We start from the raw sequence: 23,531 nt of genomic DNA on the forward strand, positions 1-23,531 counted from the left end.
TGGACTCTTTGTGCTGTGTAGCTGCTCCCCCATGGATCAGTGAGTAGTAGAGAGAGGCAGGGAGATGCTGTAACTTCCTATCCCTGCCTATCTCCACACACAGTGACCCCTACTGCCCGGTGCTGGTATTGCAGTGTAATCTCTGTTGATACTGAGAAAAATACCTGCATTTGTATTGCCGGTATTACTGCAATATCTGCACAGCCAGGCAGCCTCAATACTGGCTGTGCCAGTAAAATACCAGTCAGGTGGCAAACCTAAGAGTAGTGTGTGGTAAAAAAAAAATTGAAAAAAAAAATAATAAATTATTATTATTATTTTTTTTTTTAAATGGGCCTAGTCAATGGGCCTGAGCCTGGAGCTGCAGCTCCATCAGCCCCTATGTTAATCCGGCCCTGCTTCTAACCCTGTCCAGAATTTCTGTGGCTGTCCAATCACAGACTTCCCAATGCAACTCAATGAGAAGTTTTAGCAAGACAGGTGCTCTGGGCAATTGCTTCCTCTTCAGTTTAGCTTAATTGAGCTAAATAAATCAGGAAGTAAAAGGATTGGTTTCCTGATTGACAGCCAGACAGTGTAAAAAGGTTAATTATAATAACAATTTCTATGCAAATATGCACTTTTTCTAAAATGAAAAAGAGGACACACTCTTCACAAATAAAGCACTTTAGCGTTAGGTGTCCGGAGTGTCACTTTAAGTACTTACATTGAATGATGCGGCTTTAAAGCCTCTTTTCTGCAGTACTATCACCTCTGCTGACATCATCAGACTTCTACAATCCAGTGTATCTCAATGAGAAGCATTGTGGACGTAAAATGCCAAGGGCTCCGCACACAGACCATTTAATTGAGATGACTAGTCTGGGTGGCTATCGTGTCCCTTTAAGCTGTTTTGGAGTAACATTTGAAACATTTGACTTGCACACAATTTGCTCTTTAGTAATGAACCCTGTTAGTTTTAAAGCGTCATGTAATGCTACAATATTGCTATACCTTGCAGCTTTTTAAATGCTAACTTTTGAAAACTTTGGATATCATCTTGATAGGCCTTCAATGGTATTCAGTAAACTGAAAATTGGAGAGAATTGACAAGTAAATAGGAAACGTTATACCCAAATGGGCAAATTGGAAAAATAGCTGAGCTAGAGAAATGTGGATTACAATTTACAATAAAAAAAACTACATATAGTATATGCTGATTTCCTAAGAAAAGTAAAGAAAAGTCTGAATGGGTAATCATTTTAACCCTTTTACCACTAATTTATTGTTTTTCATCATAACAGTTATAAAACATTTCTAAACTGTAATTTTATAAATAGATTGCTGTTCAAGATACATTTTTTACAATTTATATGTATTCATTTATCCTTTACAGAAATATGGTGATGGGATTAAAACATTGTAACGGAGCTCCCTGTACCCCTGGCTGGGTACCTCCGCCAAGGATTGCATTCTAGCTGGAACAGGGGACAAACTGCAGCACTTCTACCCAGAGCTGACGTGGCTTGACTGGGGTCCTGGAACCGCTACCTCCTGGAGCTGAATGGGGAATTCGCTCTAGACACCCCCAGGCACTGGACAACACTCAGTCCTGGGAGCTCTAGTCCTAACAAGGACTTTCCCCATGGAGTCCTCCACACTGGAACAGTCATTAAAGAGTAGCCCTTCTCCCTCCCAGTAACCAGACAACACATGGTTCTGGGAGTACAAGCTGGAATACTTTAATGGCAGCCACAACTGGCCTTATATGCATGTCCCCATGCAAGGGGCACTCCCCCCTGGACCTGAGAGTAAACCACAGGAGAAACAAATACACAATTACATTGGCTCTCAGATCCAGGACACTCCCATACATAATCAGATAATCCCTCCTCTGTGCTTGGTAGATAATTGGATCAGGAACTTTACTAACCTAATCCAGTTGTCTCCAAGCACAGAAAAAACACACTTTTTCCCTAACACCCCAAAAGTACACTAAAAATAAATAAAAACCCCACAAAAGTTACATTCCATGATAGCCCTGATCTGGGTGATTAACATATCCAAAAATCACCCAGATCAGTTCAGGGGTTCAGGAATTTCCTCGAAATCATTTGTTTGACCGACCACACACACATGGTCCCATGCCCAAAACGTTTCTAGAGAATCAGGGCTTGTGGTCGGTGTAGTTTGGTGGTTTAAAAATGAACAAACTACTGAACATATTCAATAGTCTTACCCTGGAGCTTCTTCCCCTTGTTCGTGGGAACGTTTCCACTGAACAGTGTCTTTCTAAGTGTTGTCGAACAGAACGCAGGAGATCATGGAAGTCCAGAGGTGTTTGGGAGTTTCAGTTTTCGATAATAGTTCCATGAACTCGACGCCCAAACACCGCTGCCTGCGTTCATGCAAACAAGATGTCCGTCACCTCGTGGTTGTCCATAGGAATTGCGGCCACCCAGACAAACACTTAGAACACTGAGGTGGAAATTGTTACAAAGCAGCAATTAGGCTTAACAAGCTCAAGGGTGGTCTCTGGTTCGTGCGGCTGTTTGGTTCCCGAACCATATAGTCTAATTACACAGACTGAGACTTTTATATCACATTTTACAGGGTCCATAGTCTGTGGGCAGGAGGCTGTCAAGCAGGCTCCCCCAGGAACTCTTGGCAAACTCACTTGAAAAGAGGAGTTTGTCGCAAACATGTGGCAAGTCTTATCTTCTCTTGTCATAGAAGAAGAAGCAGCATTTTTGTTACAAACAGCCTGTTCAACAAATATAGATGAATAAAAGTAGTCAAATGTCTTGCAATTGGGTATTTGCAAGGAATTTGAAGACTTTTCTAAACAGAGGTTTAGATATTGCTTATACCTTGCATTTAATTGCTCCTATTCAGTAAGTGTTATAACCTATACTATATTTTTACACTTTTGTGCAAAACTCTGCCATTTTTAATTCTTTAAAATAGAAAACAAACCATTGTTTCCCAATGCATATATGTTTACTTGTTTGGTTACCAAGAGATGACCTGGGAAAAGTTTGGATCCTTAATGGTCTCTGTCCTGTTTTAGAACTGACTGTTGCTGGGTTACCTCTTTCTTTCGCACAAGACACCCAAGATATGGTTCCTTTGGCATTGGTTCATCCAATAAGCCTTCTGCACAATTGTATTTTTTTGTGCTCTTTGGCAAAATAAAAATGTATTAAAATAATACAACCATGTAGTCAAAATAAAATGTTGGTGCCTGAACATGCTGCCTACATACACTGATCAGCCACAACATTAAAACCACCTGCCTAATATAGTTTAGGTCCCCTCATGCTGCCAAAACAGCTCTGATGTGTTGAGGCTTGGACACAAGAAGACCTCTGTCTCCTGTGGTATCTGGCACCAAGACATTAGCAGCAGATCCTTTAAGTCTGCAAGTTGCGAGGTGGGACCTCCATGGATCGGATTGTTGTTTCAGCACATCTCACAGATACTCAATCAAATTGAGATGTGGGGAATTTGGAGGCTAAGGCAACACCTTGAACTATTTGTCATGTTCATTAAACCATTCCTGAACAATGTTTGCATTGTAGCAGAGTGCATTATCCTGGTGAAAGAGACCACTGCCATTAGGGAACACCAGGGATCATGGTCCGCAACAATCTCTAGGTAGGTGGTATGTGACAAAGTAACATCTTAACGAACTCCAAGACCCAAGGTTTCCCAGCAGAACATTGCCCAGAGCACAACATTGCCTTCGCCGGCCTGCCTTTTTCACATAGTGCATCCTGCTGCCATCTCCTCCCCAGGCAAACAAGGCACCAGGCCATCCACCCGATCTAAAACATGATTCATCAGACCAGGCAAACTTCATCCATTGCTTCATTGTTCAGTTCTGACGCACACGTCCCCATTGAAGGCACTTTCTGTGATGGACGGGGGCATCATGGGCACTTAGACCAGGCTGCAGCAAACTGCAATGCACTGATGATCTGATAGCTTTCTATCATGGCCAGCATTAAGTTTTTCTGCAATTTGAGATACAATAGGTCTTGTGTGTGATCGGGCCAGGCGGGCTAGTCATCACTCCCGGAGTGCATCAATGCGCCCATGACCCAGACGCCAGTTCATCGGTTGTTCTACCTCGCACCACTTTTGGTAAGTACTAACCACTGCATACACCAGAAGGTGCTTTGTCTAGCCATAATTATTTGGCACTTGTCAAAGTCACTTACAACTTTTCGCTTTGCCATTTTCCCTGTTTCCAACACATATGTCCCACTCCTTGACAGGTGCCATTGTAACAATATAATCAACGTAACAATAAAATTAATGTTTTTCATTTCACCTGTCAGTGGTTTTAATGTTGTGGCTGATCAGTATACAGTAATTATTGTTACACCAAATATATGCAATATAAAAGGTAGTGCGGACTACTGCGGCAAATAGTATGGTCAGTGGATTCTGAGCCTAGAAGGAAGGTATAAACTTTGACCTATAAAAGTCAGTGTTCATTCTGCATGAAAGAAGAGGGGGTTGGCAGTTTGTAGTATCTCTGCAGAGTTGCAGATGGACAGAAAGGGACCTTGGTGGAGACCAATGGATAAAGAGGCATAGGTATTACTATTAAATTAAATTCTCCGTTGGTTTGCAAAGGAAAAGGGAGTTAACAGGACTATAAATATTGTTGAGAGTGAAAAGGTTAACGCTAGGTAGGTAAGATGATTGTACAAATTTTATTCTAACCAGACTTTCCTGTTGTATGTTCTTGTTTGTGAATGATTGTACTTGATAGGTCCAATCACTTTATAAACCCTGAAATCATCTTATTACAATGCATTATAAAGGGCTTGTCGCCCGTGATAGTGTTCCTGCTGTTTTGTTTATTGTTCAGACTGACTGCATTGCTGAAAAGTAATCCTTTATTTTGCATCATTTGCATCCTATCTGGCCCTCCACTTTTAAGTGAAACGGGTTTCAATGAATGTTAATGGATAGAAAACAACACAGCGTAGAGTCCCCCTGGTTTAATTACAGAGCCTAACAGAAACCGTATATTCTAATTAAGCATTATGTCCAAAGATCTCAACAATGCCCACGATTCATGTTAAATCAAATTAGTCTTAACCTTTCCTTTCAGCTGAAGCATCCAGTTGCTCATATAATCCCATTGGGTCTAACAAAACTACAGAGATCAGAGACTAACTATTTAAAAAAACAAAAAACAAATTCAGGTCATCAAGGCACATAGAACTATACAATCAGCAAGGACCCAATCCTGGAAAACAAAATAGAAAATCAACAGCATGAAAGTCCCAACACCAAAGTCATTAATGTTAGAACCCTCAAAATCATGATGCACTGCACTGAGGCTCCTGGTTATAAAGATCTCAATAAGGTGGGATCATTGTCTACGCTAATCTCAATGAGGTGGGATCATTGTCTACACGAATCTCAATGAGGTGGGATCATTGTCTACGCTAATCTCAATGAGGTGGGATCATTGTTGGAGTTCCCCAAGGCTCTGTCCTTGGTCCCCTTCTATTTTCTCTTTATACTGCCTCTCTTGGTAAACTTATTGCCTCTTTTGGATTCCACTACCACCTGTACGCTGATGACACTCAGATATACCTCTCCTCCCCGGACCTCTCCCCTGCCGTCCTGCAACGTGTCACTGCTTGCCTTTCTTCCATCTCTGACTGGATGTCCTCACGCTTTATAAAAAACGTAACCTCTCTAAAACTGAACTCCTTGTCTTTCCTCCTCCTAATACTGATCCTCCTCTCTCGCTCTCCCTTCAAGTCAGTGATATCCACATAAGTCCATCCCTGCAAGCGCGCTGTCTTGGCATCATACTTGACTCTGGTTTTACCTTTGAGTCTCACATCCAGTTTGTTGCCAAGTCCTGGAGGTTCCAACTCAAAAACATAGCCCGCATCCGCCCCTTTCTTACGCAAGATGCTACCAAGGAGCTTGTCCATGCTCTAGTAATTTTCCGCATGGATTACTGTAACCCTCTCCTGATTGGTCTCCCCAAAAGCCGTATTGCCCTGCTACAGTCTGTAATGAATGCTGCAGCTAGACTGATTTTCCTCTCTAGTCGGTCCTCTCACACCTCACCCCTCTGCCAGTCCTTACATTGGCTCCCTGTATCCTATAGGAGTCAATTCAAAGTGCTAACCCATACATTTAAAGCACTGAACAATTCTAGCCCCTCTTATATCTCTTTACTGATCCATAGGTATGCCCCTCCTCGTACCCACCGCTCTGCCCGTGGCCACCTTCTGACCGCTGCTCGCACCTGTACGGCAAACTCGTGCTTGCAGGACCTCTCGTGGGCGGCTCCTTTCCTATGGAATAGCTTGCCTACTGCCATCAAACTCTCCCCTAGTCTTCAATCATTTAAGAAGGGCCTTAAAACCCATCTCTTCAGGAAAGCTTATGGCCTCCCAGAGTAATCTCTACCTTACATACCTGTCTCTTGCTCTCTCCTATAGTACAGTGCTTTGCTCTCTCCTCCAGCTCTGCTTCACTCCCACCCTATTTGATATTTCCTGTCCTAATGTTTCTAATACTAATAGTTTCTTACCTAATAGTAAGCTCGTTTGAGCAGGGTCTTCTTCAACCTATTGTTCCTGTAAGTTTTCTTGTAATTGTCCTATTTATTGTTACATCCCCCCTCTTAAAATATTGTAAAGCGCTACAGAATCTGTTGGCGCTATATAAATGGCAATAATAATAATTATAATTGTTTACACTGATTTCAATGAGGTGGGATCATTGTCTATAGAGATCTCCATGAGGTGGGATCATTGTCTACACTAATCTCAATGAGGTGGGATCATTGTCTACACTAATCTCATTGAGGTGGGATCATTGTCTACATTAATCTCTGAGGTGGGATCATTGTCTACATTAATCTCTATGAGGTGGGATCATTGTCTAGACTGATTTCAATGAGGTGGGATCATTGTCTATATAGATCTCAATGAGGTGGGATCATTGTCTACACTGATTTCAATGAGGTGGGATCATTGTCTATAGAGATCTCCATGAGGTGGGATCATTGTCTACACTAATCTCAATGAGGTGGGATCATTGTCTACACTAATCCAATGAGGTGGGATCATTGTCTACACTGATTTCAATGAGGTGGGATCATTGTCTACACTAATCTCAATGAGGTGGGATCATTGTCTACACTAATCTCATTCAAGTGGGATCATTGTCTACATTATTCTCTATGAGGTGGGATCATTGTCTACACTGATTTCAATGAGGTGGGATCATTGTCTATAGAGATCTCCATGAGGTGGATTTCCTGACCATTCAAATCTTACGATCTTCTTTCGATCTAGAGCTCTATTAAATGGGCATTTTAAACACCCTAAATACTTCAGTTTGCCACAGTAGTTATGGTCCAGAAGTACCATACTGCTATCCACAGTAAGTAAGGTAACCATTTTTAAATGGTTTGATATTTATGTGGGTCACCTCAATGCCTGAGGTTTTTCTGGTCTTTTCAATATCACCAAAGCAGAGTTTCCATTCCACTTTAGCAATATTAACACAATAATAATGTTGTGCAACTTTATTCTGCAGTCATTATGATGCTCTAAAAACCCATTTAAGGACCAGTTGATTCAAAGTTCACTTTAAAATTGGGATATTTTAGTCTAGCACAGGGATAGGCAACCTTCGGCACTCCTGATGTTGTGGACTACATCCCCCATAATGCTCTTACACCCATAATGCTGACAAGGCATCATGGGAGGTGTAGTCCAAAACATCTCAAGTGTCGAAGGTTGCCTATGCCTGGTCTAGCATATATATTACTAGATATTACATAAGAGCTAATAACAGGGTTATTCACTAAACACCAAATTTTGTCTGAATGGACACAATCTGGGGAAAATTACCAAATTGCGACCGCATTGACAATTTGCAGATTTATTAAAGCCAAATGTGGTCAGGATTCGATTGGTCTTACCTAATCTGTATCCTTTGCTCTAAAGCATTTGGAAAATCACCAATATCCGCAAGTGATACTATTTAAAGCACAGGAATTGGAAATTTATCAATGACCAGTGATGGCTGCAAGGAACTGGCTTTATTTTTTTGGTAGATCCGACGCTCTTGCGGGATGCTCCATAGAACTCAATGCAATGGCAATGGCTTCTGTCACTGAAGAGGAGATGATGGCAGCGCCCGCAGGTTCAGGTAAGCCAATCTCACCTTTCCTTTCCACCGGACCCCCCAGTGGCAATAACACTGGAGGTCTTTGCTAATTCTAACTTTAAGGGGTATATGCCATTGTGAGACTGTGCCGTACCATTTGGTATTTTTTATTCTTTCAAGTTTTATTGTGGACTCTTTTTTTATATCCTGTTTTTATTTCTTGCTCTCATTGGTTTTATTGCTCTTATTATATATACTATTGTGTTTGGAGTATTTTTCTTGGCGCTACCTGTATATTGTCGTTTGACTTGTTTTCTTGAGGGTTGGAGGGATTCCCCTATTATCAGGTGTGCTGCCTCCCATTCTAGTGTTCTTAGTTTGTTTAGCGCGGCTCTATTCATTGTTCACTTTATTTGTTTATAGCATTGTCTTGTATACTCCAAAATATAATATGCTAATAAAAAAAAGATTAGAGTTTACTCAGATTTCAAATATAATTTGACTTTTTAAGCCTAAAACTAGGAGAAGGACCTCCTGCAAACCTCCTCCAAATTCATCAACTTCAAAATTGTGGACTTTAAGATTTTAAAGCTGTGGTTCCCAAACCAGCAAATTCCAGGTTTTACGTATTTCCCGTTTGCATTTTATATTTGCCTGGACTGTCCTTTTAATGCAATATGCTGTCCAGATTTTTTTTTTTTTAGACAGCAGTTATGATGTCAGAGTTTAGATTGATGTGTAGATTTCCTTATAAAAGTATAAAACAAATAGATCACTATATATTTAAAGTGATACAAAATACATATATGTATAAGCCGAGTACAAAAAATAACGATTGCAAATACTGCAGCTTCTTTTTAAATGTATCTACCCTTTCATTTGTTTCCTGTTGAAATAACTGTCGGGCCTAAATTTAGCCTCCTAATATTTGCGCACTATCTTGCGGTAGTGATGGTATCAGTAATAACTAGTTCATAAACATTTATTTGTGCGTGCTGACAGAGAATGCCTGACCTTACAGTAATTGGTTTTCTGCAAACGCAAGCGAGGCGACCCCGATGTTAAGCAGAAATCTTAGGGTAATTAGCAAGTCGGTCCGGATGGAGCGTTATCATACTGTGTACCCTGCATGTTATTAAGAGAACAGGGGAAACATAGATTTTTCATATTTTATGCCAAGTATTTTCAGAACTGCATTGAGTCGGGAAATTTAAAATAAAATAAAAAAAAATGAAAAAAAACCTCATTGGTTTTTTAAATAGCTATTTTCATCCTAGAATCATTGGGTCATTAAATGGAATCTATCAGCAAAATGTTCTATTATAAAAAGTGTAAGGTAAATTTCTGTTTCATAGAAGTGGCAATTTGCATAAAACCATGAAAGTTGTATTATTAGACAAAATGTAACTGGATTGTGTATTTAATTATGTCCACAGCTCAATAAATGCATTTATGTTTAGGGTACGCTCACTGTGCACAAATAAAAAGCAGGCAAATAATGATAAAAGTCTTGTGAGCTAGCCCGTTTTAGCTAATGTGGCCACTGCAGAGCTTTGTCAAACCTTAGAGCTGCATGTTCTATTCCTGTTAGGATCAATACAGCCCCTCGTTCTTCCAAGGTAGATAAAATGAAAACCATTGAGATAGGTAATCATAACATTTATAAATTGTCAATTCTTTTAGGTATAGGAGGATTTGCTATGCACTTTGAGTCATTTTTAGGGAAAATATACTATACAAACAGTTGGTTCTTCTTGTAATGTATCAGTAATATTAAACTCTTAAGGACACAGCTTCGGAAGTAAAATGCATGCATGACGGAAAATTTCCATCACGTGCCCTTAAAGGTTTACCTTTTAAAGGCCTAAAGTCTTACTCATAGCATAGCTCCCCCTATAGCATCCGCAGTTGGTGGGTTACTGGCTTATAACTGCAGTGATATGAAAGTGAGATGCAGCTAGGATGCTCCTTGCACCATAAACCTTGCGAGGATTATAGGTCATTAAGGGGCTTTGAGTGTCCCTTTAAATAGACGTATTTTTGCATCACAGATATAAAAAAGGAAGTGGTCTCTTTAAACACAAAACGAAATGCCACTGAAACTTAATAACCTTGCAATTTCATTACTGCCACGCACGACCTTCACTGTATTACAGGTGCTATGGGCTAATACAGCACCACTCACCCTTTCTTCCTGGATTCGGGAAGTAATAATCTGCTCCAGTTAATTCCTATGTAAGGCTTAAATTCCTCGAGCTTCAGATAAAGTGAGTGTTTTTCCGGTCATTGCTTGCTGACTCCTGCTGAAGAGCTATGTGATTCAGCGTGAGCAGCCCACCGCAAATAAGGCTGATTGTACGTAATAGGGTCAGACAGAGTAATATGCACTCTGTCACTATAAGGTAGGTAGATCTGTGTACATCGGTTGCACAGCGGGATGTGATGACCTTTCCCCTCTTGCATTTATTTTGTATTCCGCTTCGGTACTGCGCGTTTGGTCTCTACACGCCTCACTGGCTACTTTTCAACTTTCATTTCCTCACACACTACTATCTTTGGGTAGAACAGTATAAATCCATAGCAGATAAATGCTCTGTTTATTATCGTAACGCCAAGTCTTGAATGAGATGTTTGCTAGGTGTGAAAGTCTGAGGGCTCAGCCAAATGGTTAATTCACTCAGCATAGAACTATGAAGAATTGACAGTTGACAAAATTGCAAATTTTTGGCCCGAAATAGTTCAACTTTGAAAATATTAAATTCAGCTGACGATCCAAATTCCTTCGCAATTTTTGCTGAGACTGAAACCCTGCAATTTGCTTTTCGGTTCCCTACAATTCCGAGCTTAGTCAATAACTCCAACTAAATAATTTGGCAACTAAAATAAAGGGATAAACGCCAGCTGGCAAGTACTGTATACTACACTTGTACATGGTGAAAATATTTATTTTGTTTAAAAAAAATAATCTTTTACAGTGTTACAGTGCTGCCCTCCATCCCATGTGCTCCCTATGTAAGGTAATAAGTATGCAGGAGTTTAGAAAAAGACCCCTCTCTGGCTCATTAGAGATTTTGCTTTTCGGCAAGGTGAATTGTTAGTGTAGGACTCACCTAAGAGGTTTGCCTTGATGTCCCAGGTGGGCTTACATCTAATGGCCATTGGAGTTACTAAGAAAGCCCCACTTATATAAATATGCATAGGGATTAGGGATAGTGCATAGGTATCTTTTTTCTTTGGTTTTTATTGAAAAATATTTTTGTTTTGGGTGATTATGGTTTCATCTAAGTGGCATTTGCAATCATTTCAGGAAAAACTATTCGAAAGAACCGGAATGGCAAATGGTATATTATGCATAATATAAATAATATAAATAAGCACATTTTCGCATCATTTGGTTCACAGATCAAGTGAGACGAAATAAGCAGTAGAGTGAAAACAGGAGAAACAGTAAAAAATAAATAATATATATTTATTAGACTTGTATATTTGGTTTATGCTGAACCGCAAAGTCAATGAAAAACGTTATCCAAATCCCAAACTTCCGATCCGCACAATCAAAGAATGGACTGATGAACAAATCACGCAATGGATGACGCTCTTCCATGTGCAATTGGTTAATTTAGATAGCAAACAAACTAACAAAAGGATGCAAGAGTATACTGAGAATGGACAACAACTCAAATAGCTGGACCTTCGGTGGCTCCTCACTCAGTCCTCAAGATGGTTCAGTAGCATCATTTCATAAAATCGGTACCATTATGTCAGATTGCCATATTTAAAAGTACCTGTGATGGTAGTCATCATCAATGGGGATGGAAGACAGACACTATGGGTGGGCTCTCAAATTCTTTTTGTGTTTTGTCACATTGTGCCTATTATTTGTGCAGGGTATGTTGAATGTATTGCTGGTCTGTGAATCTCCCCCTCCCCCGTTTTTCCTGTCCTATTGTTTCCCCAGCAGGGCGTTGTCCCAGGGACACTGCCAGACCAGTTTAATCTAGCTGCTCTGTCCCTCCTCAATCTCCCATCAGCCCTTGCTATTGTCTGACCCCACCCTTCCTTGTACTATAGTAATCTATGTAACCAATTGTATGTCATTGAGGCTGTTGGGGACTTAAACTATGTGTGCTGTATTCATTAAAGAGTTGCTGTTTAACCTTTACCATGTGTCGTCTGGTGTTTGGTCCAGGGTGGAAAGGCCCTAAGTGATCCCAGTCAAGCCTATGTGTCTGGGTGTGAAGTGTTTCAGGGTCCCTGATAGCTACAAGGAAGCAGACTTGGCGGAGGTACTCGGTCGGAGTACTGGAGCTCCGTTACAGTACCAAACTAGGGAGTTGTGTTTAGTAGATAGCTCCATCATTTGGTATCCTAAAATATGTAAATCCTACATGACATTAGAGAGCTATCTACTAAACAGCTGAATTACAAAAATTAAGAAAAGAGCTTTTTTTTAAAGAACACTGTAGTCACTATAACAGTATTGTCTTATTGATCATGTTATAATGCAATACGTATGTTCCATTCCCCCCCCCCCCTTTCTTTCAGTGTGATTTTTAAGCCATACCCCAAGCCCTTGGATTCAGAGAACCGAGACTGTGATTTCCTGTCCCTCATACAAATTCATACCATGATGTCATCACGTCTAGCGTGCTAATGTCGATGGAATTGGGCATTTTGTGATCGAGAATGAGCGTCTGTAAAGTGTGGTATATTTAGGGATACCAAAATCAGGGAGCTATCTACTAAGCACAACAGCTCCCTGGCTTGGTACTCTTAAATATGGTAATCCCACATTAGGGTAGCAGTTTAGGGCGTTATCTAGTAAAACAGTTGGAATGTTAAATCAGAGATCGTGCAATCTGATTCATGCGAATCAAGAATAAACCAAAAATATTGGATGGATTTCATTCAAACGCAATCATTCAATGGATGAAAATAAATTTGGACAAACCAAAATGTATTTTCATTCAAAACAATCTGGACTAACTGACAAGTCTAATATTTACATGTTATATATATTTATTAAATATAATGTATAATTATAGATTTATAGATATTTTAGGTAACATGCCCACTTTAATGCCTTTTTAAAAGGCTATCTCACACTCGTAGCACTGGGTAGATTAACCGACAGATCTTGGCGTGATCTATGTCCTTACCGTGTGTAAGATACAGGAGCCACGGGTTCTGCCATTGTGCCGCAGTACTGATAGTAATCCATGAACGTCCTTGCTACGTTTCCTCCAAGCTTCATATCTGAGATTTTTAATTAAGGAAATCTCCTTTAGAGAAGTAGAATAATGACGAATGATTATTTCATCTGAGCACCTACCTATACAATTTAAAAAATAAAATAAATATATGTATATATCCCCATACATTGTGTTAAACAACAAACTGGTTTATGTATAGATACAATCTTGTAGATTTAGCTTTTACCATTTTTTTTTCTTATTTCAATGGTCAAAAAAAAACTACATATATGACTGCTGAAAGAGAAGTGAGCATATGATTCCCTCCCAGGGACAGAATGATAGTGGCTTGACCCTTGGGCAAAATTAGAGAAGCTGTAGTAGGTGCAGAGGTTGTAGGGGCTTTAGTGGGTGTATACAGGCTGTGCAGAGTATAGGGGCTGTAAGTGGTATATGGGCTGCAGGGGGTAGAGGGGCTGTGAGGGTATAGGGGTAAAGGGCTATAAGGGGTATAAGAGATGCAGGAGGTATAGGGGCTATGGAAGGATGTAAGGGTGGTATAGGGGCTTTGGTGGGTAAAGGGAGGGATACGAGCTTTGATGCGGGCAGTAGTAGAAGAGGATATATATATTCCCCTTTCCCTAAGCCTTACCTTTGGCCAGGGAGGGGACATCCTTATTGTGGCGAAACCAACCTCGCCACTATGGGCTGGAGAAGCCTGGTTGCTCGCCTGCTTCCTTTGGACTATGGACCAGACTTTAAAAAGCTTTATTTTACCTGCAGAAAGGCATATTCGTGCCTTTCAGCCGGGGTGTTCAGTAGATTCCAGCTACCGAACAAACTACCGTATGAGGGACCACCTAGGAGATGGAGTGTGCCGTCAATTAACCGCCCAGAAGCTGCGGTTAACCGCAGCTTAATTGGTGAACGCTGGGTGGCCTTTGTTCGTTTGCCGACCACGAGGTAGCGGCCATTTTAATCGTGCGAAAGACCAGCGGTGTTCGGCGAGAATTCTATGGAACTATAAACGGACACTTAATTGCACGAACACCGCTGAGCCGTCTGTCGCCTGGGTCCTATCGTACAAGGTTAACCGAACACTGGAATTCGGTATTTCTATGGGAATTGTAGTAACCCAGATAGCTATACCATGGAGCCTATTTGGGTGATTAAAGACTTTGGCTCCATGGCGATTAAACTGTATTCGTGTAGTCTGGGTGCCAGTCACTTAATAATGTGCACCCAGACCTGAGCTATCTGGGGATATGTAACATGTCTGTGTTGGGTGGAATAAAAGTGACTTTATATATTTTAAAGCATAATACTGTATTTAGATCCCCACATGTGTAATGGAGTCTTGTCTTTGTCCTGAGAGGTAATTGGATTACCTCTACAATTATCTCCAGGGCAGAAGAGAGGAAACCAGGATGCATTGTGGGAATGTTTACTGCTGTGTGTCTGTAATTGGTTTATGTCTGTCCTTTGTTACAGTCTTCCATTTGGTCCCCTAGGGGAGTGTCCACCAGGTGGGAGACCTGCATAAATACTGGGCAGGTAGCCCTGAGTAAATGAGCTCCTGCTTAACCCTCAAAATGAAGTGTCGTCTCGTTCTTGGGGGGGATTGGATTGTAAGCTGACTGCCAAGAGTGTAAGCCGATTGTATGCTTTTCTTGTTCAGCTGTTTTAGTTCGGAGTGTTATTTCGTATCCAGCTCGGGAGTTTGGTGTTCTGCAGTAGCTGTGCCTGTCTCTAGAAAAGGGGGATTATCGCCTAAACTGGGTTTTATCCTCTTGTAAGTGAAACGGTCCGTTACAATTGGTGGCAAGCGGCGGGATCGTTCCTACAACCAGAGGGACAGCTACAGACAACACCATTCCTGGATTACAAAGTGAGGGCAACGCCAGTACCCGTACAGCGCCCCTATCTACAAGGAACCAACTGCAGCAGAGCAAGCATGGCACCCAGCTACACTCAAGAGGCGTATGACAGAGAGGTCACCAAGATACTGGCTTTATGCGGACCCAACCCCTCAGAATATAGAGTGCAGCGTGTGAAGCAAGCAGTGCGAGAGTACTTGCCATGGGAATCAGAGCGGGCCAGGGGGTTTGCAGACCTCCCTCCCCAGCGGCAATGTGTGGCCCAGGGAGCTGATGGTGTCGTCCATCCTCCCCAGCAGCCGTGTGTGTCCAAGGGAGCCGAAGGTGCAGTCCTTCCTCCCCAGCGGCAGGCTGAGTTACAGGGGGCAGAGGTTGTTGTTCCTGCCCCCCAGCAGCAAAGTGAGATGCCAAGAAGGCAGTGTGAAGTGAAGGGAGAGGAGAGCAGCGTCCTCCCTCCCCAGCGGCCGTGTGTGCCCCAGGGAGCTGATGGTGTCGTCCATCCTCCCCAGCAGCCGTGTGTGTCCCAGGGAGCCGAAGGTGCAGTCCTTCCTCCCCAGCGGCAGGCTGAGTTACAGGGGGCAGAGGTTGTTGTTCCTGCCCCCCAGCAGCAAAGTGATATGCCAAGAAGGCAGTGTGAAGCGAAGGGAGAGGAGAGCAGCGTCCTCCCTCCCCAGCGGCAGTGTGTACCCCAGGGAGCTGATGGTGTCGTCCATCCTCCCCGGCGGCAGTGTGTCCTGCCGGGAGCAGAGACAGTCAGTCTCGCACCCCAGCAGCCGGACAAGAGAATGAAAGGGGAGACAGCTGGTCCCCCTTTCCACCAGCAGAGAGAGTGGCAGGGAGAGGAGCCTGCTACCCCCTCTCCCCAGCGGCAGTTTACCGTCCAGAGGGAGGAGCGTGTTACACCCTCTCTCCAGCGGCAGCCTAACCCACCAAGGGGAGATGTTAAGCCCCACGACTGTGCAGATGGTACCGTAGTCTCTGTACTTACAGCCCAAGGGGTAGGGACGGTCGGTCCTGTCCCCCAGCCACAGAGCGATGTATCCAAAGGGGAGACAGTCGGTCTCCCCCTCTGGCAGCCGAGCTATGCACCTAAAGGGGAGACAGTCAGTCTCCAGCAACCAGGCTCCAACCAGACTACTTCCGTGGTAGTGCTGGCACCAGGACAGAATACCGCTGGTCTCTGCCCCCTCAGCAACCCACCAAGGCAGCCTAACTGTTCCCCACACAGTCATGGTGAGACACCTGGACCTGGACAAGTTTGTAATTTTTTCAGGTGTAGTACCCAGTTATTGTGGGGGGGCTGTACTAATAGTTGTGTTTTGTGGGTGGGTTGCTGGACTAACCAGGGCACTGACCGGCAGGAGGTCAGGTACCCTGTTAGTCTAGTTGGTAAAGGGGAGAAGTGTGGCGAAACCAACCTCGCCACTATGGGCTGGAGAAGCCTGGTTGCTCGCCTGCTTCCTTTGGACTATGGACCAGACTTTAAAAAGCTTTATTTTACCTGCAGAAAGGCATATTCGTGCCTTTCAGCCGGGGTGTTCAGTAGATTCCAGCTACCGAACAAACTACCGTATGAGGGACCACCTAGGAGATGGAGTGTGCCGTCAATTAACCGCCCAGAAGCTGCGGTTAACCGCAGCTTAATTGGTGAACGCTGGGTGGCCTTTGTTCGTTTGCCGACCACGAGGTAGCGGCCATTTTAATCGTGCGAAAGACCAGCGGTGTTCGGCGAGAATTCTATGGAACTATAAACGGACACTTAATTGCACGAACACCGCTGAGCCGTCTGTCGCCTGGGTCCTATCGTACAAGGTTAACCGAACACTGGAATTCGGTATTTCTATGGGAATTGTAGTAACCCAGATAGCTATACCATGGAGCCTATTTGGGTGATTAAAGACTTTGGCTCCATGGCGATTAAACTGTATTCGTGTAGTCTGGGTGCCAGTCACTTAATAATGTGCACCCAGACCTGAGCTATCTGGGGATATGTAACATGTCTGTGTTGGGTGGAATAAAAGTGACTTTATATATTTTAAAGCATAATACTGTATTTAGATCCCCACATGTGTAATGGAGTCTTGTCTTTGTCCTGAGAGGTAATTGGATTACCTCTACAATTATCTCCAGGGCAGAAGAGAGGAAACCAGGATGCATTGTGGGAATGTTTACTGCTGTGTGTCTGTAATTGGTTTATGTCTGTCCTTTGTTACAGTCTTCCATTTGGTCCCCTAGGGGAGTGTCCACCAGGTGGGAGACCTGCATAAATACTGGGCAGGTAGCCCTGAGTAAATGAGCTCCTGCTTAACCCTCAAAATGAAGTGTCGTCTCGTTCTTGGGGGGGATTGGATTGTAAGCTGACTGCCAAGAGTGTAAGCCGATTGTATGCTTTTCTTGTTCAGCTGTTTTAGTTCGGAGTGTTATTTCGTATCCAGCTCGGGAGTTTGGTGTTCTGCAGTAGCTGTGCCTGTCTCTAGAAAAGGGGGATTATCGCCTAAACTGGGTTTTATCCTCTTGTAAGTGAAACGGTCCGTTACACTTATGGATTCCAATTCTGCAATACCCATCTGTAGACATTCTTCATAATTTGATGTCATTCTAAGCATTTAGTGTGCACATCAACTTGTGTCCCCTGCAGCGGGCAACCAGAAAGAAAATGAATGGCCAGGAGGCTGCTGCTAATATCATCTGAGTGTATCTTTTAATCCATACACTTTGTGGCAATTTTACCAAGCCAATATATAGACCACACACAAGATTACTCACCGATGTTTGTCATGCAGTAAATTCAAAGACAGTTTTTAAAGTTTATATCAAAAGACCCAAACCAAAAACATGACTTGTTTCCAATGGTTCCAGTTTTTCAGTTTTGTCTTAAAATGAGAGATGCGCTATACAGAAGAGAAGCTACCATATTGATCACTGCTTCCTCTATCTATCCTGTTAGATTGGCTCTGTCTTCCATAGCTGAATTGAGCGTGTACTGTTTGTTTAGTTAGATTACTCAGTTAATGCCATTGTGAAGACCCTGAAGTTGGGTCGAAACATTGCCAATTCCACACAGGTGGAATAAATCTCTTTGACATTTATTTTGGTGTTGCGGCTCCTTATTGTTTCTCAACTGTATATGAGGTAATTGGACCTTGGAGATCACTAGTGGAATGCTGGACCTCCCTATTGTTTTGTGCTTTCCTGCAACTCCGTCCATGACTGTCCCTGGTCTTTTGTCACCGGGGACAATCGGGAATCTCTGCATTGATTTTGTTTTGGTAAAGTCTTGCTCTCTGCACATTGAAGTGGCAGACATCACTCTACAAAAGGGTTAGGGGAGGCATGAGAATACAGGTACTAAAACCAACATTCAGCCTTTAATGACTGGGATGTGAAAATATTTGGAAATATACAATGTCTACATCCTGATCATCTATGTAACATTTTAACATTGAAATTAGGCAAACACTTTAACTGCAGTGATACTGTTACAGGGAACTTGAGTGGAGCTTGTGGGTGGGTACCTGTACCCCCTGGCATCATCAGTGAAGTGTGTGGGTTCACCAATGAAGTGGAAGGCATTACTGGTTTATTTACTAAACAATAAGTTTTGCTTTAGACTAAAATAGCTTGGTTTGAAAAAAATGCACATTCTGGTGACGTGGATTTTGTCCATCTATACCGTATTTATCAACTAATTATCAGCTTGTTACAACTAGCTGTTTAGTGAATAGACCTTTATATTTCAATGTTAAAGTACAGATATGCAATATTGCATTTAAAAAAAAAATTTATTACACCTCAAATGTGTTTGCTGTGCTACCCCCTGGCAAACAGTTGCTCACGCTAAATAATTTATTTTATGAATTCTTCAGGCACTCCTTTAAAAAAAAAAAAAAAAAATGAATGACAGCCACTTGATCCGTTCAGATGAAGTCTCACCTACTGATAGTTCAGCTTCAATAGGCTCAGGGTTTTGTCTCTGAGCTCAGAACAAAATTCAGTGATTTAAAGCTACAAGTTCACATGGGATACAGCAAGTTCCAAATTATTTATTTCTTCGAAATGGAACCTGATCCAGCGATTATTTACTGCAAATGGGGCTCGTGAGAGCACAGGGAGAGAAGAGGAGGGGAGAGGAGCAGATTGATTGAGAATTTTCAATTAAAACCAGCAGTCTTTTAAAAGAGATTTAAGGTTTTAGCAGGGAAATAATAATTCTCATCTGAGCAGTGCGAGATAGAGGGAAAATGAGGTTAGCGATATGGGATAAATACTGTAAAGTCAACACTTTTAGGCAATGTTTTTCAAGCAAAATGTATGTCAGAGAATGATTATTTTTTATGAGGATTTAACACATTTTTTGGGTTGAAAGCTTTATTCTGATTCGCTTTGCTTACTATACTGTACAACATATTGAATAATACAGCTACATGCACTGATGAAGCGGGATAATGTGTATGGAAAATGTTTATGCTTAGCAATATTAGAGGGGAACCATACATTTTTTTGGGAAATTATAAAAATTGCATAAAACTCCAAAAAGCACGTATAACTTGTTTTAACTTTTTTCATGTGAGTCAACATTTTCTTTTAAATGCATGTGACATCACAATCCGGTTCAAACCTGGCACAGACAGGGCACAGAAACATTGCAAAAGTACCTGATGGCCCAGCTAAAGTTTCTAGATGATGAGTTGAGTCAGGAAACACGAGAAGAATATAGAGCTTTATTGGATAAAATCCTGAAGTGGGTATTTTATGGATGTCCCACATCGATGGCTATTTTATGTCCAGTATCAATTTACAGCTGCGATGGGTAATTTGCATCTTGAATCATGTACATGACTTGGCTTTTGAACTTCAGGGATTAAGATATGTCTGTGATATTGAATACTTAAAGGGACACTCCAGGGGGCGTGGCCTGGCTACTCACGGAACTGGACGCGTGAGAGATCAGCTCCGTCGGGGGTAACCACAAAACAGCGATTATAATAGCATACCCGAAGAAAAAACCCACTCATACCAGCACTGGTGAGCTCTACACCGACCATGTCACACCGCTCAGCAAAAAAAACGAAACTCCGACCGGCGGAATTGAGAATCGCGGCACTCACACCACCGCGAGGTAAGCCTCAAAATGGCGCCGAAGGCCCCAACTCCCCTACAGCTTACTCTGAACGGAGTGACAGCACCTCAATTTCACTAGATCCCACGATGCCGGCATCAGAAACAGCCATGCACCGAATGATGCAAGACCTACAGAATAATCTGCAGGCTGAATTTTCTAAATTGGCCAGAGATGTCAGCACGGACATAAAAGCGATATGTGAACGCACTTCCCAACTGGAAGAAAAGACGGAAGAAATAATCGCTGCACACAACAACCTAGCCTCAGGCTATGAAGCATTTGACACAAGACTGAATGCACTCGAGGCGAAAGTAGCGGATCATGAAGACCGCGACAGACGGAACAATGTCCGCCTGCGCGGTATACCAGAAGAGATTACTCCCACTGAGCTCCAAAACTTCACCACGGAACTTTTCAAAACTTTATGCCCAGATCTCAAGGAAGAAGAACTGCACCTAGACAGGATACACCGCCTACCGCGCCCTAAGTTTCTGGCCTCCACCGCTCCGCGAGACGTGCTAACGCGGGTACACTATTTTGTGGCCAAAGAAAAAATTATGAGGGCAGCGAGGAATCCAGGCACATTACCAGACAAATTTGCGGGTATTCAACTGTTTACTGACCTGTCAGCAGCCACATTAGCGAAGCGCAAGGCATTTACGCCCTTCACAGCAGCTCTGCGGAATGCAGGAATCCAATATAAATGGGGGTACCCCACCCGCCTAATAATAAGGAAGAATGGAGTAGAACATCAAGTCCGCACAGTACAAGAAGGTCTCCTTCTTCTCGAAGAATGGAATCTCCCTATACCTGCGCAAGAACGGGACGCCGAGGATGGGACTCATCGCCAACTACCAAAGATGGTATCCAAAGACTGGTTCACAATATCCAATCACAAGTGAAGGACATTTCTCGTATCCTCCAGCACAGCTAACCTGTATTCATGCAAACATCACCTGAGGATACGTGAGCATATACAACTGCTTAATCGTAGTATTTACACGTAGAGATTGTATTGATTTATTGTACAGCTTTGTTGACATATGCTTTTATTTCTTTCTATATCTGTTAACAATATTTGAAGGGTTGTGATAAGTGACTTAAATCCGGGAACATAGTGAGCCCGAGAAAGTAGGGTAAAACATGTATAACGTATACCCTCCCCCCACTTGGCTCTACAGAGCCGCATACCTCTAACAGACGGCAGACGCTTCAGATCTGCAAACCATGTTGTATATAGTTGCTTTCGAGCATTGGTTTAACCTACACCCTTCCCCCCCTCCCTGAATCCCCCGAGGTATCCAAATACGACTTTAAGCTTCCAAGTCAGACGGCACACAATGAGAACAGTGTATGTTGTTCAACCATATCGACCACACTTGATGTACACACGCTATAAATGTACCCACGGAAATAACCCATGGTGGAAAACCCATTTAACAGCTAATTTTGGAATTTTTTGTACAAGGCCCAACATGCCAGGCAACATAAATGCAGAGGCAACACACAGTCGCATTATCACCTATGACTGGTATATACTCAATAATCTCCGACGGCGCTTTATGGCACCTTCAGCGGCTTCTAACGCCCACAGATGATGACCCTAACTATATTTTCGCTAAATGCTAAAGGTCTTAACACCCCTCATAAAAGGAGACTGGCTCTGGCTGAAGCTACTAAGTTTAAAGCCCAAATTGCGTTTTTTCAAGAAACCCACTTCCTTAAAACCAAAATGCACAAATTCACCTCCGCACAATTCCCCCTAGGGTTCCATTCTGGGTACACGAAGAAAAAGAGGGGCGTCTCTATTCTGATACACAAGGATGTTACCTTTAAGCTCCAAAAAACAATTAAAGACAAGGAAGGCAGGTTCCTTTTACTAAGTTGCACTATAAATGAAGACCCATACACACTACTGAATATATATGGCCCGCATAACAATCAAAAAGACTTTCTGTCCAAAATCATATCCTTAGCTCATAGATTCACCTGCACGAACCTAATCATAGGAGGTGACACTAATTTTATTCTCGACAGCAATACCGACACAACCTCCGCCCACAATGTAAATCGAACGACCTCACGAAAACGCACTCTCCTTACACAGCAAATACGACAGACAATAAATGGTGCAGGCCTTATAGATATATGGCGGATACTACATCCCTCTGAAAAGGATTTTACCTTTCATTCGCAGGTATATAATTCATACTCCAGAATAGACAGGTTTTTAATACCCACTGCTCTGACCCGAAAAATTATCAATTCACAGATAGGGATAATGACATGGTCAGACCATGCACCTGTGCTACTCACAATACAGGAACACTTCCCACACAAGGGTCAAGGCACATGGAGACTCAACGAAACGTTACTACACGACCCACACATAGTCAAAAGCATTGAAGACGATATCCACACCTTCTTTGATATAAATGATGCAAGAGAGACTTCCATAGCCACGAACTGGCAGGCCCACAAGGCCGTAATCAGGGGTAATTTGATCAAACATGCCAGCTATAGGAATAAGCAGAGAACTGCTAAATATTCAAACCTCATACAACGAATAACGGAGCTGACTCACGCGAACAAGTCAAACCCTTCCCAAGACCACTATGAAACTCTTAAATCTCTTCAAACACAATTAAGTGATATAGAGACAGAAAAAAACAATTATATTTTACACAAATTCCGACATAAATTTTTTGCGCATGGTAATAGATCCGGCGCTACACTAGCGGCGAAACTTAAAGAGCGTTCACCGAATGCCAAAATAGCCTACCTCCTAACAGCCGACAAACAAAAAATACTGCACCCGCAAAACATTGTGGATGAATTCGCTAAATATTATAGTACGTTGTACAACCTCAAAGACTCAGAGGGTACACACGTCCCCACCCCCGCCCAAGTCCAAGAGTTTTTATCCAAAATGACCTTACCTACTCTCACAGACGAGGAAATAGCAATGATCACGAGCGAATTCACAGAATCAGAAGTAGCGGCAGTAATAAAAAATCTGCCCACGCAAGTCTCCAGGCCCAGATGGGATCAAACATTTACGAAAGCATTACTCCCACATATGACCCTGCTTATAAATCACTGTTACACCAACGGTTGTATGCCTAAAGAGATGCTTCAAGCGCATATCTCCACATTACCGAAGCCAGGCAAACCTGCAGTCGTATGCCCAAATTT

At 42.4% G+C, this 23,531-nt stretch overlaps 1 protein-coding gene across 1 annotated transcript in view; it reads right to left on the minus strand.

Annotated features, from left to right (window-relative positions):
* Positions 1-23,531, minus strand: part of AGBL4 (AGBL carboxypeptidase 4) — a 1,519,087-nt gene that overhangs the window by 9,539 nt on the left and 1,486,017 nt on the right. Inside the window, exon 12 of the mRNA XM_063427788.1 lies at positions 13,305-13,401. Within this exon, the coding sequence (XP_063283858.1) occupies positions 13,305-13,401 (97 nt within the window). The remainder of the gene's footprint in view (positions 1-13,304; positions 13,402-23,531) is intronic.

This window comes from Pelobates fuscus, chromosome 7 (genome assembly GCF_036172605.1).
Source record: "Pelobates fuscus isolate aPelFus1 chromosome 7, aPelFus1.pri, whole genome shotgun sequence".
Classification (NCBI taxonomy): Eukaryota; Metazoa; Chordata; class Amphibia; order Anura; family Pelobatidae; genus Pelobates; species Pelobates fuscus.